The 15,860-nt window shown below is 43.2% G+C and overlaps 1 protein-coding gene across 1 annotated transcript; it reads left to right on the top strand.

Annotated features, from left to right (window-relative positions):
- Positions 1-214: 214 nt before the first annotated feature.
- On the top strand, positions 215-12,959 carry LOC143288915 (uncharacterized). The gene is made up of 5 exons (XM_076597585.1): positions 215-1,361; positions 3,087-3,234; positions 4,736-4,804; positions 8,651-8,740; positions 12,848-12,959. The coding sequence occupies exons 1-5, from the start codon at positions 286-288 to the stop codon at positions 12,947-12,949; spliced, it is 1,485 nt and encodes a 494-aa protein (XP_076453700.1). The 5' UTR covers positions 215-285; the 3' UTR covers positions 12,950-12,959.
- Positions 12,960-15,860: the final 2,901 nt, after the last annotated feature.

Genomic DNA, 15,860 nt, shown 5'->3' with positions numbered 1-15,860 from the left:
ATACCAGAAGAAAACCCGAGAGGAGGAGACCTTTTCCAGCCACAAGAAGGCACAAGCAGGAGCACCCACTCGCTGCGTAAAACTGGAGGGCGAGACACGGATGGGGGAAGGAGGACACAAGATGAACAGAATCGGCTTTGCAAAAGGTGTCGAGCATATCAGATACTGAGGCGACTGGTCTGGGTGTGCAACCTCATCCTGTGTGCATTGAACATTGGACGGTACGTGACGATCTTTTTCAGTGTGACTGTTCTGAATGGAAGTGCAGTGGTCTCTATCGTTTTCATGGTCTTCTTTCTGTCAGTGTTTTATACGTTCGTCGCTTCGTCGTATTCCATTGCCAAGCACTTATCTCCACTGATACGCCTGCTGAAAGTTTATGACAGACTGTATTCCGTCAGCTTCGACTGTGAAAATTTCTACAGAAAAATTAAACGCGCTGTTAGTTTGAGCTTCATTGGTGAATTTGGCTTGGCTGTGCTTGTGGTGGCTGCCTTTCATACTATCTTCCCCTCCTTCAAAAAACACCTGTCCCCTTTCGATCACCTGTCAGGAGCCAGTCTGTACTTTGTGTCCATTCTTTTTGGCTACATCATCTGTGTCCATGTGAACACCATGAGTTGTATATTTATCTTTCTGAAATCTCAGACATTTATCCTGAGAAAAGAGTTTGGTGTGGTCAATAAACAGTTCAAAGCACTTTTTGGATCAAGGGAGGATTTTATTTTGAACGCTTCAGACCAAACTATCTTTAATCTCAGTGACCCACATGGAGCAAGAACAAGGCCTGACAAGCTGTCACAAGCCAGTCACCCACACACTCACCATTCCTGCACCAGTGATGACGAATCTGAGAGGCAGATGCTGTTTAGTAGCTGCACTCAAACAGGGGCTAGGCCTTCTCGTGTCCCTGAAGAACATCCACAGGTTGACAGGTTGGAGTCTGGACGTGAAACACGACTACAGAGTACCCGGAAGGAGGGAGGCCATCCACATCCCCAGCAATCCCACCACAAACCACCCAGTTATGAGTGGAAAGGTAGCTGCAATGTAAACCACCCCACCCACGCAGCCACAAGGCACACAGATGGTGACCCTGCTAATCAACACTCAGGCAGATGTCGTGTCACAACTGAACATGACACTGATCACATGCTGGAAGATTTGATGAATGCTAGACTTCTCCACTCTGTCGGTGGCAGTGATTGTGAAAAACAAACACCCCACACAATGTCAGATTCACATGAAGAGGATGCTGAGGATGTGTTCGACCGTCTGCACTTGCAGCACCAGACACTGGCCGTGATTGTACATCACGTGCGAGGATGTGCCGTTCATCTCCTGGCTATATCCTTCATCAGGTGGGGGTCTTAGACATGTGTCTGAACTACTGAAGATGTTCAAAGCAGATTGCTGTGAACTGATAATATCAGAAATGTACTAATCAACAGTAGATGATACACTCTTCCAGTAACCATGAATATGGGCGATACTGTACTTCGATCCCCAAACCTGATGATTTTTGATTGAAATGAAAATATCACTTGTGAGCTACAGCAAAAAAGTATCAGATATGAATGCAAATGAATTATTGATAAAGAGATGGATATTTACACACCAATGATATCAAGTAGAGACTGCCATAAATATATTCATTACATAAACTAATTGTGAAGTGAGGAAATTAGGCGTGTATAAAATGCAAATTGCACGAACCTTTGTCAGTGGCAGCGTATGTAATTCATCTCTCATGCCCGTCTGTCTGCCTTGTACGTCCACATTTCTGAAAGGATTGTCCTCATATTTTTTGCAAGGAACTATTGGCCATGTCTTCTGGGTTTAACTCTCTCCATACGAACGGCGAAAGAGACGACGTTAACAGCGTTTCACCCCAGTTACCATCATCAAAATATTGCAAGCGGAAGGCTCTTATACTGAAGAGGTGAATGTTGACCAAGAATACCACAATTCTGACGACGGAAGCTAAAGGTTGGGTCATTCAGACACCCACTGGACATCCGAGGGGTCTGTGTAGAGGAGAAGAGAGGACTGGCCGTACTGAGTGAGTTAAGGTGAACTTGGAACAGATCCTTTCTTTGACTAAAGACTTACAGCCAATAGCATCAGGTGACTGATAGAAGATCACTGGTGGCTTCCATGCTTCTGCGACAGTTTCAGTTTCAGTTTCAGTAGCTCAAGGAGGCGTCACTGTGTTCGGACAAATCCATATACGCTACACCACATCTGCCAAGCAGATGCCTGACCAGCAGCGTAACCCAACGCGTTTAGTCAGGCCTTGAGAAAAAAAAGAAAAAAAGGTGAATAAATAATAGATAAGCTTACATAAATAAATAAATAAATAAATAAATAATAATTATAATATAAAAAAGGTAGTAGTAATAAAAATAATAATATAACAATAATAATAATAATAATAATAAATAATAAATAAATAAATAAATAAATAAATAAATAAACAAATAAGACAACAATGATGATAAATAAGCAAATAAATGTAAAACATGAAGACACACATTCACACATACACCCACACATTCTGCGACAAAGAGAGGCCAGTCACCTTCATAGGCTGCCGTTTCTTATTTCACAGCATGTGAAGTTTTGCTCAGGCAGTTTGCCAACGTTAAAATAATTTATGCGGTAGGTTTTGATCAGTTGTTGCCTGCACATATATTTGAAATAACATAAGTCAGATGAAAAAAATATCGTTTGATGTCAATAGTTAATGTTTTGCATTGACTATTTAATTTTTTTTACAATCCAAAGATTTCTCCATAATTTAGTCATATATATATAACTAAGTGTGCCACACCTATATCCATGCACGCACAAAATAACAAGTCAGTTTGAAATGTACATGTTTGTTATGACGGTCTTCAAGGCGTTCAACTCCTTTTCTAAATCTTTTCCACGAACAGCCAGTGATTTTGTTGGTGGCTACTACAACTGCTGCTGCTACTACGTTCCACAATCCCTGTCACTACTGCTACTGCTACTGCTGCTGCTGCTGCTACTACTACTATTACTGTTATTTCTCCTACTATACTTACTCCTACTGTTTTCAGTGGCATCCCCCAGTTCTGCTTGGTGATCTATGGTCTGGGCAGCTCCTCGGTAGGTGTGGACGAGTCGTTGTTCCTGACGTTCATCATCACGCACCAGGTGGCTGCCATGGTGACCTGCATCCTCCTGGGCACTGTGATTAGGGAGAACGTGAGTAATTTATTCTGTGGCCTTCAACACCACCCCCCTCCCACCACTTCTTCTTTTTTTTTTTTTTTTTGCTGCCCCATCATCTGCGCCGTTTCAGTGGCGTTACTCCCATGCCGCTCATTTAGATTCCCCAATACACGGCCACACCCGGGGTTCGTCCGTCGCAGTTCCAGCGTCGGCAGTCCACAGGGAACCATCGATGTTAGGTCGCCTGGAGGCCACACACCAGAGGAGACCCTGCACTGCTGCTGAGTCACTTCGGTGGTGTTCAGTGGTCCCTCCCAACACTTCTCCTTCTACTTCTTCTTCTTCGTTCGTGGGCTGCAACTCCCACGTTCACTCGTATGTACACGAGTGGGCTTTTTTGTGTATGACCGTTTTTTTTTGTGTGTGTGTGTTTATTTTTTTTTTAACCCAGCCATGTAGGCAACCATACTCCGTTTTGGGAGGTGTGCATGCTGGGTGTGTTCTTGTTTCCATCACCCACTGAACGCTGACTTGGATTACAGGATCTTCAACGTGCGTATTTGATCTTCTGCTTGCGTGTACACAACCGCCCTACCTCCCCCCCTTCCTTCCCCTCCCATCTTCCCCTATGTTTCAGAACGAATCAGATTTGTTTTCCCGCGCTTGTTTTCCTTCTTTAGTATCTATTAGTTAATGAATGAATGAATGAAATGATTAATTATTTATCAATTATCAATTAATTTAATAATCAATAAATCAACTAATTAACTAATCCATTCACTCATTCAGCTTCAACCAACCAACAAACCAATCATTCAATCAATCAATCAATCAAAATTCATTCATTCATTCAGTCAGCTTTCTATTCTTTCCTTCTTGGTATGAAATGATAATATGATTTAATCTCTCTCTCTCTCTCTCTGTATACACACACACACACACACACACACACACACACACACACACAGTTGTAAGTAAATTGGCCAGTATCCCCACCGTTAGAAAGGAAGGATTTCTTTCTTCCTTCCTTTCTTCCCTGTTTCATTTATTTATTCATTCATTCATTCATTATTTCTTTCATCCTTTCTTTCCCCCTCTTTCTCTGTGTACTGTTCCAACAACTGTCTCAGAGAGCAGATTTATAGTATTTGGTATTTCTGAATTAAAAACACACAGGTATCGTTATAAAGCAACATGTCATTCTGAGCTATCGTGCCCATTGTGCAAGGAATCAAGAGAGGATGAAGTTCACTTTCTTTTGAAATATCATATATGTCCATGCTTATTTCGACTATGTTTATCGATGTCATCGTACGATGAAAACATTATACGTACTTTTGCTATGTATCTTTATAAAGCACTTCAGACAGTTATTTCTTTGATTCACTGATAGTTTGTTGTGAAAGAAGTTGTGTTGTTTATATGACCAGTTGCAAGGACACTTGTAAAATTCTGTAATTACTTCCCTATTCATACGGGGCTATGGCCTTAATTAAACAAACCATCTTGAATCTTGAATCTGTGTACTGGACAGGCTAGTGAACCCCAGGACATCATTTATGGGGCGGACTGGTCCAAGATGCCCCACACCTTGCTGTGTAAGGTCAGTATACACACACACACACACACACACACACACACACACTCACACACACACACACACACTCATTGACACACACACACACACACACACACACGCACGCACATACACACACACACTCTCACAGACACAGACGCGCTCGCGCGCACACACACACACACACACACACTCACATACACAAACAAACACACACACACACTCTCTCTCTCTCTTTCTCTCACAGACACACACACACACACACACACACACACACACACACACACACACACAAACGTGCACACGTTCACACGTTCACACATTCATACGCATGCCCATACGAAAGGAAGAACCCATACATGCGTGTACCCCCCCCCCCTCTCCCGCCCCCCCCCCCCCCCCACCGCGTCCATACACACTTCACCAAATTTCCGTCACAAGTATCCATTTTCACAGTTACAACACGGCATGGCAAAAATTCAACCATTCTGATTTGGACGGTATGAAGTTATAAAACCCAATTTATCTGTCTCCTGTTTTTGTCGGTCATGAAATCGGTGTGCTTTAGAACCAGTGTTCAAGGGAGGTAATATTTTATGAAATATTGTGGCACTACTGCTTGAGTCTAGGTAAAGTAACGCCCCTTTTTCGATGGTACAGCGCCTTTCATGTTTCAACTTGAGCCTTGCCGTCAGTGGTGTCAATGGCATTATTAAAAAAACTTTCACGCCTGACGCAGCACAGATCGCGAGTTCGAACCCGTAACGTGTGTGTGTGTGTGTGTGTGTGTGTGTGTGTGTGTGTGTGCGTGCGTGTGTGTGTGTGTGTGTGTTTGTGTGTGTGTGTGTGTGTGTGTGTGCGTGCGTGCGTGCGTGCGTGTGTGTATGTGTGTGTGTGCGCTTGCATGTGTGTGTGTGTGTGTGTGTGTGTGTGTGTGTGTGTGTAGAATCAATTATTTGACAAAGTCGAAGAAGCTTTGCACGTCAGTGCTTGCTTCATTCTGGCATATCTGCGTAAATGAAAAGCAGTAGTGAATCTGGTCAACCAGCTGCAGTTTGTGGAGCACGGCGCACGGAGAAATTTGAACTGACTGCGCTCAGTGCAGTGCGGGAGTGTGAACAGATGCCGCCATTGACAGGATAAAAAAAAAAATTGATATGCTGTTTGCCGCGTCCACACTGTTCCTAATTCATCCTTGCTGTCGACTGGCGCTATAGCCGAATGGTTAAAGCGTTGGACTTTCAATATGAGGGTCCTGGGTTCGAATCTCGGTGACGGCGACTGGTGGGTAAAGGGTGGAGATTTTTCCGATCTCCCAGGTCAGCATATGTGCAGACCTGCTAGTGCCTGAACCTCCTTCGTGTGTATACGCAAGCAAAAGCTCAAATACGCACGTTAAAGATCCTGTAATCCATGTCAGCGTTCGGTGGGTTATGGAAACAAGTACATACCCAGCATGCACACCCCCGAAAGCGGAGTATGGCTGCCTACATGGCGGGGTAAAAACGGTCATACACGTAAAAGCCCACTCGTGTATATACGAGTGAACGTTGAAGTTGCAGCCCACGAACAAAGAAGAAGAAGAAGATCCTTGCTGTCTGGCTTTCAGCGCTATGATGTGAGTGCCCCGGCACCACAGGAGTGCATTGGCTGCACTTTAACTGCGTGTCCGTTATGACCAGATCATTGTAACTAAAGTTATTTCTAAATAAACGGTGTGTGTGTGTGTGTGTGTGTGTGTGTGTGTCAGTCAGCGCGCGCTTACCTCGCGCGGTCTGCAACCAGCGCTGTGTCCAGTTTCAAGGTGAATCAGTAATAGTTTCCACGTCTGTCAATATTGCAGTGCGCGTTTTGCTGTTGTAGCGCCGGAGTGGGCGTTCTCCTCTGCATGCAGCCGACGTTAAGTCGCACTGCAGGTCTGGGTTTTAACTCTCTCCATACGAACGGCGAAAGAGACGACGTTAACATCGTTTCACCCCAGTTACCATCATCAAAATATTACAAGCGGAAGGCTCTTATACTGAAGAGGTGAATGTTGACAAAGAATACCACAGTTCTGACGACAGAAGCTAAAGGTTGGGTCATTCAGATACCCACTGGACATCCGAGGGGTCTGTGTAGAGGAGAAGAGAGGACTGGCCGTACTGAGTGAGTTAAAGCATTCTGATTCAGGCCACACACATTGCACTTTTTATCATTTTATTTTATTTTTTATCCAGCTCTGTCATCGAAGCGGTTTCAGGAATAACCAGTTTTATGCACCGACACACACACTGTTATATGTGTTTGCTTGGGTTAAATTCTAGGAGATGGAGTGGAGGGGGGAGGGGTGGGGGGCGTAAAAATATCCTAGGACAGGGGCGTAAATAGAGATTTTAACACGAGTGTTCATCATGTCATCACACAAGTCACGTACAACAATCAATCAGAAGTGAACTGGAAACAACATCAAGGACACTTACCCTTCCGCCATTACCTCATTTCACCCGTTCTGCAGACAGCCAGGATTCCCCTTGGAACGCCAGACGGACCTCCCACCCGAACAGTCAGACGTCCATGGAATCATCCCACTTCGTACAACACATCCTTCACCAAACCAGCACCCAAGCTTTGACTAACTTGACCCTAACGGTCTTTAAATTCAGCTGTACCTACCCATGCCGTTGTTTCCTGAGTTACAGTACTTGTTAGACCCATCATTCAGCTTATATCACAGACTGGCATACGTTTGCAGTTGGGCCAACAGCAAAGTGAGACCTGTATTACCAATAGCTCATCCATTACAATTGGAAACCATTTACAGCTTGGTCTTTTGTGAAGGACTATCACTCTCAAACTAGGAGGCAAGATTGCACTGGCTCTCAGTGCTGCAGCCTTCGGGGACAAATTGGCCTTTGGAACCACCTCAACACCGACTGTCCTAAAGCCGAGAGAGTGGGGAAGTTACTTGGGCAAGACACTCTCTACTATAATCAAATTCCAGCCCAGATAGTCTGGGACAGCAGTTGCCTCCTCTGCTGTTCTGATGATGGTCATAGTCTGACACGACTATCATATATCATAACAGTTTTTATTCCGTTCTTGGCTGTTTCTCTTCCCTTTCTCTTCGCCTGACTCATTCCCCAGTGATAGAACTAACTGAGCCCAACACGTGGTGATATTCATATGTGGATTATTTTTATGTGGAAATTTTTTTTTTCCAATTTTTTTTTTCAGTCACAGTGGTGTATTTGGACTGTGAGGATGAGTATGGCTAGGAGTTGGGAGAGATAGTGAGGAATGGGGCCCGTGCGTGAGGTGGTTATAAAATAAGGGGGGAGTGGGGGTGGGGAGGGCGGAGGGCGATAAGGCGTGGGGAAGGAGATGTCTGGAGAGTTTATGAGAGACAGAAAGAACTGATTCGTGGTTTGATGTATTACATTTCTTACGTTCTGGGTGTGCTATACCTTTTCAAGGTTATGAATGAAAACCATTATCTTAATGTTTGATAATAATAATAATAATAATGATAATAATAATGGACATTTATATTGCGCGTTTCTCCAGAAATACTGCTCAAAGCGATTTACATTTCGTTCCCCACTCCCCGCCTCCCCCATCAGTACTCCTTTCCACCACCACCATAACCACCCCCCCCCCACGGCCCCCCCCCCCCCACACACACACACCCACACACACACGGAATCACGTGCCAGAAAACACTCAGGCAAATGAACATTGGAAACCACCCACCCACCCATGACGCCATACAATGCTGCAATGTCTCGTGCTATCTTGTTTGCATCCCACAGGCCAGCTTTGCTTGTCATTTTGTTATGAGGACATTGAACTGATCCGATTGATTGACTGATTGGTTGACTGATAACGTGACAGGCACAGATGCTCTGTACCCAGCTGTCGGATTCCCACCTGGCGTTTGACGTGTACGGCCTGTTCTCCATTGACCGCTCGACTGTTCTCATGGTCAGTGTGTGTGTGTGTGTGTGTGTGTGTGTGTGTGTGTGTGTGTGTGTGTGTGTGTTTCTGTGTGTGTGTGTGTGTGTGTTTGCGTGTGTGTGTGTGTGTGTGTTTGTGTGTGTGTGTGTGTGTGTGTGTGTGTGTGTGTGTGTGTGTGTGTGTATCTCTATATCTATATCTATCTATCTATCTCTCTCTGTGTGTGTGTGTGTGTGTGTGTGTGTACGCACGCGCGCGCGTGTTTATGTGTACGCGCGCATGAATGAAATTATCAACATTACGCACGCTTGTTCATGTTATGTTCATGTGTACGTATACGTGCGTACGCTCATTCTTCTGTTCAACGTTTGTTAGCGAAGATTTATGTGAGATGAAAAATAAGATTTGAAGACCCGAAGACCCAAAGAGAGAGAGAGAGAGAGAGAGAGAGAGCACAATCAGGGCTTAACACACGAGAAAGGATTAAAGTCAAGAACCACCAATTCCTTAATTAAACTCGGAATGACCCTGAACATAATCACGTTATCAGCCAATACATCTTGAAAGGAAACGGTTGAATCGGAGGTCATGGTAATAGAGCAGAGTAAAAATGACCACTTGCTCTTAATGAATGAAAATTTACGAGAGTCACACGGCTACCACAAATACAGACTACTTTGGAAGTGAACATGTTTCAGTTGTTTTTTATTTGTTAAATAATTATAATCACTCGTTTGGACAACCTTTCAGGTCAACAAATGTGCACACATACTGTTGTGTCTGAACAACTGTCGTTTGTGTATGCATGCAGAAAAACAAAATACGAACGAAAAAAAAAAAGATCCTGAAATGAATGTCAGTGCTCGGTGAGTTATGGAATCAAGAACTTATCCAGCATGCATACTCCCGAAAACGGAGTATGGTTGCCTGAATATCGGGGTAAAAACGGTGGTACACGCAAAGCCTACTCGTTTACGAAAGAACGAAGAAGAAGAAGAAGAAGAAGAAGAAGAAAAGAAGAAGAAGACTATGACCATCAGAACAGCAGAGGAGGTAGCTGCTGTCCAAACTATCTCGGCTTTAATTTGATCATAGTGGAGAGTGTCTTGCCCAAGTTACATCCCCACTCTCTCGGCCAAGAGGTTTTAGGACAGTCGGCGACGGGCGCAATAGCCGAGTGGTTAAAGCGTTGGACTTTCAGTCTGAGGGTCCCGGGTTCGAATCGCGGTGACGGCGCCTGGTGGGTAAAGGGTGGAGATTTTTACGATCTCCCAGGTCAACATATGTGCAGACCTGCTTACCCCTTCGTGTGTAAACGCATGCAGAAGATCTAATACGCACGTTAAAGATCCTGTAATCCATGTCAGTGTTCGGTGGGTTATGGAAACAAGAACATACCCAGCATGCACACCCCCGAAAGCAGAGTATGGCTGCCTACATGGCGGGGGTAAAAACGGTCATGCACGCAAAAGCCCACTCGTGTACATGCAAGTGAATGTGGGAGTTGCAGCCCACGAATGCAGAAGAAGAAGAAGAAGTAGGACAGTCGGCGTTGGGATGGTTCCCATAGGCCAGTTAGCCCCCAAGGCTGTAGCACTAAGAGTCTTGCCTTCTAGTTTGAGAGCCACAGTCCTTCACAAAAGACTAAGCTGTAAATGACTTCCCACTGGAATGGAGAAACCGTTGATCATACAGCTCCCATTTTGCTGTTGGCCAAACTGTAAGCTTATGTCAGTCTGTGATGTAACGTGTTGTATTCTGTTTGAAACAAAATGTAGTTTATCTGATAGATGGTCCTTACAGTAGTCTGCGTGATGTTTTGAGAAATGAGGAAAACAGTTTTTCCTTTTACATTGTTCGTGTTCACTGCTTCCCGGTTTTCATTTAAACTTTCATTTCACTCACTTGTTCCGTCCCCACAGGTCCATGATGTGATGGGGAAAAGAGTTAAGATTATGGTGTGTGTGTGTGTGTGTGTGTGTGTGTGTGTGTGTGTGTGTGTGTGTGTGTGTGTGTGTGTGTGTGTGTGTGTGTTTTATCTTCAGTTTAACGTCTATTCACTATAAGTGTTTTTAGACGGAAAGGAGTAAAGAAGTGGATAAAGGAAAGGGAATGCATGTGAATATTAGTGTAAAAAAGTATTCATGTTATGTATCAGAGGAAAAGTATATTACAAGAAAAAGGTCTAAAGAGATTGTGGTGTGTATTGAACGAGGTGTCATGGGAAGCAGAATATGTATATGCATATCAACAAGTATTAACCTACAACAATGTAAATATAAATAACAACAGTAATTGTAACACATCAAAGGAGGATACCAACTGGACTGGAGTTTAAAATTTCCGAAAACATTCTAAGCTATGAATAATCATTCAAAATCTTTTCAGTGGCTGATGAAATATTGGAAGAAAAGTCAACTACATCTTTAGGAATTAACTGTCTTATGCTCGGACAATGAATGAGTAGATGACTTACAGTTATTTGCTCACCGCATATACATTTTATATTTTTAGAAAATTTTGTACGAAAGGCATTTAAACGAATTCTATACATTAGACTTGTAATTTGTCTTGAATGTGCTGCTGGTGTCAAATTTAGAAAATGTTTGGGGTTAGCTGCATTCTTTGTGTTTACACAACATTGGTAATATTGATTATTTGAATCTAATATTAATTTCTTAAATCGATTTCTAGATACATTTTCTATACAACTAATATATTCATGTAGATCTAACTGGATGTCAAGTTGTATTGCACCTTCGAAATTACGTGCTGCTCTTCTAGCTGCTTGGTCTACCCACTCATTTGAAGATGTTCCACAGTGCGAAGGTACCCAACAGAAAGTCATTTTAATGCCCTGCTTTGTCAGTTGGTGAATAATATGTTTTATTTCCATTGTCATTTCAATTCGCTTCTTTGAATTTGGAGATTCTATAGCTTGTAATACTGACTTCGAGTCTACACATAATAGAATTTCACTGACAGTTTTCGGAATGTCTGAAATATAATTTAAGGCCATAAGTATGGCTATAGGTTCAGCTGTGAAAATGGAATATTGTCTACCAATATAGTATAATTTTTCTATTCTAAATGAAGGAATCGCAAAAGCCGCTCCTGAATTACCATCTTCTAGAACAGATCCGTCTGTGTATATTTTTAGATAATTAGAATATTGATTTTCTATATGGGAGAGCACTTCAGGTTTTAACAAAAATGGTGACTGGTTCTTGGATAAATCTGTATAATCCATGTCAAAGGTAGCTTTACACTGCTCCCATTCAGGGACTGGTGAAAAAGTAGGTATTTTTGCAATTCGCTTGTCTTTTGATTCCGTAGCACTAATGATATCTGATGCAAATGTATTAATGGATGTCATAGACTGTATCGTCTTAGCTCTTTTAGCAAAATCTTTTTGTGAACTTAAATTAGCTTCTTCTTTTGAAAAGGTTTCATATACGAAAGATTTGATAACGCGGCTGAAGCTTTCCTTTGTTCATCAAGAGATAAAACGCCTGCTTCTCTGTAGGTCCCTAAATTTGATGTAAGAATGGGCACACCTAGAGCAGTGTGTGTGTGTGTGTGTGTGTGTGTGTGTGTGTGTGTGTAGTAGTAGTAGTAGTAGTAGTAGTAGTAGTAGTAGTAGTCTTCAGTTGAACGTCTTCCACTTTAAGTGATAATAGACGGGTGAAAAAAAGGAAGGGGTGGGGGTGGGGGGTTGGTGGGGGTGGAGGGCGGAGCGTGGTGGTGGGAACGGTATGGGGCAGTGGGTGAAGAATGATGTGTGTGTATGTGTGTGTGTGTGTGTGCGCATGTGTGTGTGTGTGGTGGGGAAAGATACAGAGCACTGGAAAAAAAAGACATTAAAAGGGGAGACATAGGTACAATATAGAAGGAAACGCTAACACTAAACAGCTGTAACAACTATAACAAATGTCCAATTGGACTATGCAGCAAACCTTCTGCAATAGCAGATAACATCTTGGAATTGTCAAAAATACATTCAAAAGAATTTTCCGAGAAGTTTGGTAAAAACGATTTCAGACTCTGATGTGTGTGTGTGTGTGTGTGTGTGTGTGTGTGTGTGTGTGTGTGTGTGTGTGTGTGTGTGCGCGTGTGCGTGTCTATGTCTTACAGGTGGTTGGAACCCTTGCCACGTACACGGTCGTGGTCATCCAGTTCCAGGTAGGAACGATAACCGACTGCAGCACAGCCAACAACTCCAATGTCTCCGCTTGATCAGTTCTCTCCCCTCGCAGTCCGTAACTGGAGGAGCGATGAACAGACTCTTCGGACAGAGAGAGAGAGAGAGAGAGAGAGAGACAGACAGACAGACAGAGAGAGAGAGAGAGAGGGAGATGCTGTTTCATAATGTGACATAAAAGATGGCCTCCTCTGTTCCTGGAGACAAGGATTCACGATGGAACTTCAAAGCGAAATGCCTCTTTGATCCCCCCCCCCCCTCCCCTCAGTACCCCCTCCCCCCCCAACCCCCCGTTGTGCGTTTTGTCATCAATTTGTCCCCGAATCCAGTGGCGGTGCGAATATTGATAGTCAAGCCATCCCGTTATTCGGACTTTCTTACGCGTGGGTTATGCATGGTTTTCTTTACAGTTTTTCCTTTTTTGTTTTTTTCTTCTTCTTATTTTTGTTTATTTGTTTGTTTGTTGTTGAATTTATCTGTATTGACTGACTTGTGGCATTTGTCTGTAAACCAAAATCTGGATACGGTGAAAAAGGTTCTTGCGAAATGGGAAATTAAAACGCAGTTTAGTTAAAAGTGGTAAGATTTTTTTTTGTTAAGGAATATATTTCACGAGTGTGTTTGGTGATTATTGCAAAAAAGTTGTGTATTTATTTGTGTGTGTGTGTGTGTGTGTGTGTGTGTGTGTGTGTGTGTGTGTGTGTGTGTGTGTGTGTGTGTGTGTGAATCAGTAGATGGCAAAATGTTTAAGTAATGGAATTCTCGGTAGCTGGTAAAAACGGACTTGTATTTAAACTGAAAAAATAAAACCTCTGTTGTGAATGAATGGTCTGTTGTACACTGAGTTAGCTTCAAGGTCTTAAAGTCAATAGATCACAATTGATAATTCTTGTAATGTTTATGCTTGTTTGTTTGTTTGAAGTTGCTGTTGTTGTTTGTTTTTTTGTTTTTTTTGCATTTGTTCAACTTTCAAAAATAAATGATTGCATGGTGAAAATACCAGCGCCAATGAATCAAAAGAAAGAAAGAAAGAAGAATAATCTGAATGGCATTCACGTAAGTTTGAGGTCATCGTGAGATAATATCTATGTCCACACATATGGCTGTTTGGAAGATGTTTTATTCTTATTACATTAAATTTTTTTCTTCTTCGGTCTGCCATAAAAATATGCATTCTCAAAATCTCTCGAGAAATGATGCTTCGCTTGACCATGTCATTCGGTCAAGGTTGCCGTGTCAGGTCAAGGTTGCCGTGTCAGCTAAACAGCTTTCACGCGTGTGCTTGCTTTTCCGTAGGAACCTGTTCTTTTCATTTTGATGATGGTGGAGATGCAGAATCAACGGTGTCATTACTCGGATGATGATGATGATGATATGGATACTTGTATTGCGCCTATTGACCATGTCATTCGGTCAAGGTTGCCGTGTCAGGTAATCGAGAGAAGAATCCAAGCTGTCGAGATGAGATGCTTTCGTAGACTACTTGGCATCTCCTACAGAGACCACATCACTAACACGGAAGTGAAGAACAGAATCAAGCAAAGTATTGGACCCTACGAAGACCTTCTGTCCATAGTGAAAAAACGCAAACTTAGGTGGTATGGACACATCTCCCGATCATCTGGTTTTGCCAAAACGTTCCTGCAAGGCACCGTACAAGGAGGCAGAAGGAGAGGACGGCAGAAGAAGAGATGGGAAGACAACATCCGGGGGTGGACAGGCTTGACGCTCGGTGACGCCCTGAGGAAATCAGAAAACCGTGAAGAGTGGAGAGGGGTGGTGGCCAGGTCAGCAGCGGTGCCCCAACGGTCTGAACCCAGACTACGGGAGAGGTGATTGCGCCTATCTTCGTCGGAGACCAAGCTCTGAGCGCTTTACAAACACGGAGTCATTTGCACAACAGGCTGCTTTCCTGGGTAGAGCCGACTGACAGCTGCCACTGGGCGCTCATCACTCGTTTCCCGCGCCATTCAGTCTAGTTTCAGTCACGTTCACATACATATTCATACCGACATATAAAATTTTACGTATATGACCGTTTTGTTTAGCCAACACCGCCATGTAGGCAGCCACACTCAATTTTCGGGGAAGTGCATGCTGGGTATGTTTGTGTTTCCATAACCCACCGAACGATGACATGGATTACAGGATCTTTAACGCGCGTATTTGAACTTCTGCGTTCTTACGCACACAAAGGGGGCTTAGGCACTAGGAGATCTGCACATATGTTGACCTTGGAGATCGGTCAGTTGGTCAATTGGTCTTGGTCTTATGTCATTCCATTTAAAGATCACAGCACGGGTCATCTGACGGTCCATGGAAACAAAGAACCTTTTTTAAAAATAAAAAAAAGTATTTTATTCATATTTTTTTTACAGAGTTGTGATCTTATCTGGTTGGGATGCCGCTTGTCCGTCTACTGTCTGCTGCACAACCCACAGAGATATTCTCTATGAAGCGTTAAAGGAAACTGTCAGTCTTGGAAACTGACTTTTACTCTTACAATTTAGTAAGCTTTAAAAAAAAAAGAGATGGAGGCTGTAAATAGTTAAAAGAGAGAGAGAGAGAGAGAGAGAGAGAGAGAGAGAGAGAGAGAGTCCATATACACCTCTGCATGTAATCGGATCCCCTCCCACTCACCACACACGCAGACTCACACACACACACACACACACACACACACACACACATACACACACAAGCACACACACACACACACACGCACACACACAGACCCCCCACCCACCCACACACACCTCCCTCACAAACCCACACACACTTTCTCTCTCACACAACACACAAAGTAATAAGAGAGAACACGATAACGCCGTATATTGCAAGACTGGTTTAATATTCTCTTCAAACAAGCCACTAGGCCAGACAGAAACATCAGTTCACGTCCAGACATAAGACTCCTTTCACCTCTGATTAATGACCTGTGGTCAC

The sequence above is a fragment of the Babylonia areolata genome, chromosome 13 (assembly GCF_041734735.1).
Source record: "Babylonia areolata isolate BAREFJ2019XMU chromosome 13, ASM4173473v1, whole genome shotgun sequence".
NCBI lineage: Eukaryota > Metazoa > Mollusca > Gastropoda > Neogastropoda > Buccinidae > Babylonia > Babylonia areolata.
The sequence above is the reverse complement of the archived record's forward strand: the minus strand, read 5'-3'. Positions and strand labels throughout refer to the sequence as shown.

What these genes read in the sequence shown, in the direction of transcription:
- LOC143288915 (XM_076597585.1), top strand. Translation starts at nt 286, where the DNA reads ATGGTCTTCTTTCTGTCAGTGTTTTATACGTTCGTCGCTTCGTCGTAT. An exon ending in CCCACACCTTGCTGTGTAAG is followed by an intron (nt 4,805 to 8,650) that starts GTCAGTATACAC and finishes ATAACGTGACAG; the next exon opens with GCACAGATGCTCTGTACCCA. An exon ending in ACCGCTCGACTGTTCTCATG is followed by an intron (nt 8,741 to 12,847) that starts GTCAGTGTGTGT and finishes TATGTCTTACAG; the next exon opens with GTGGTTGGAACCCTTGCCAC.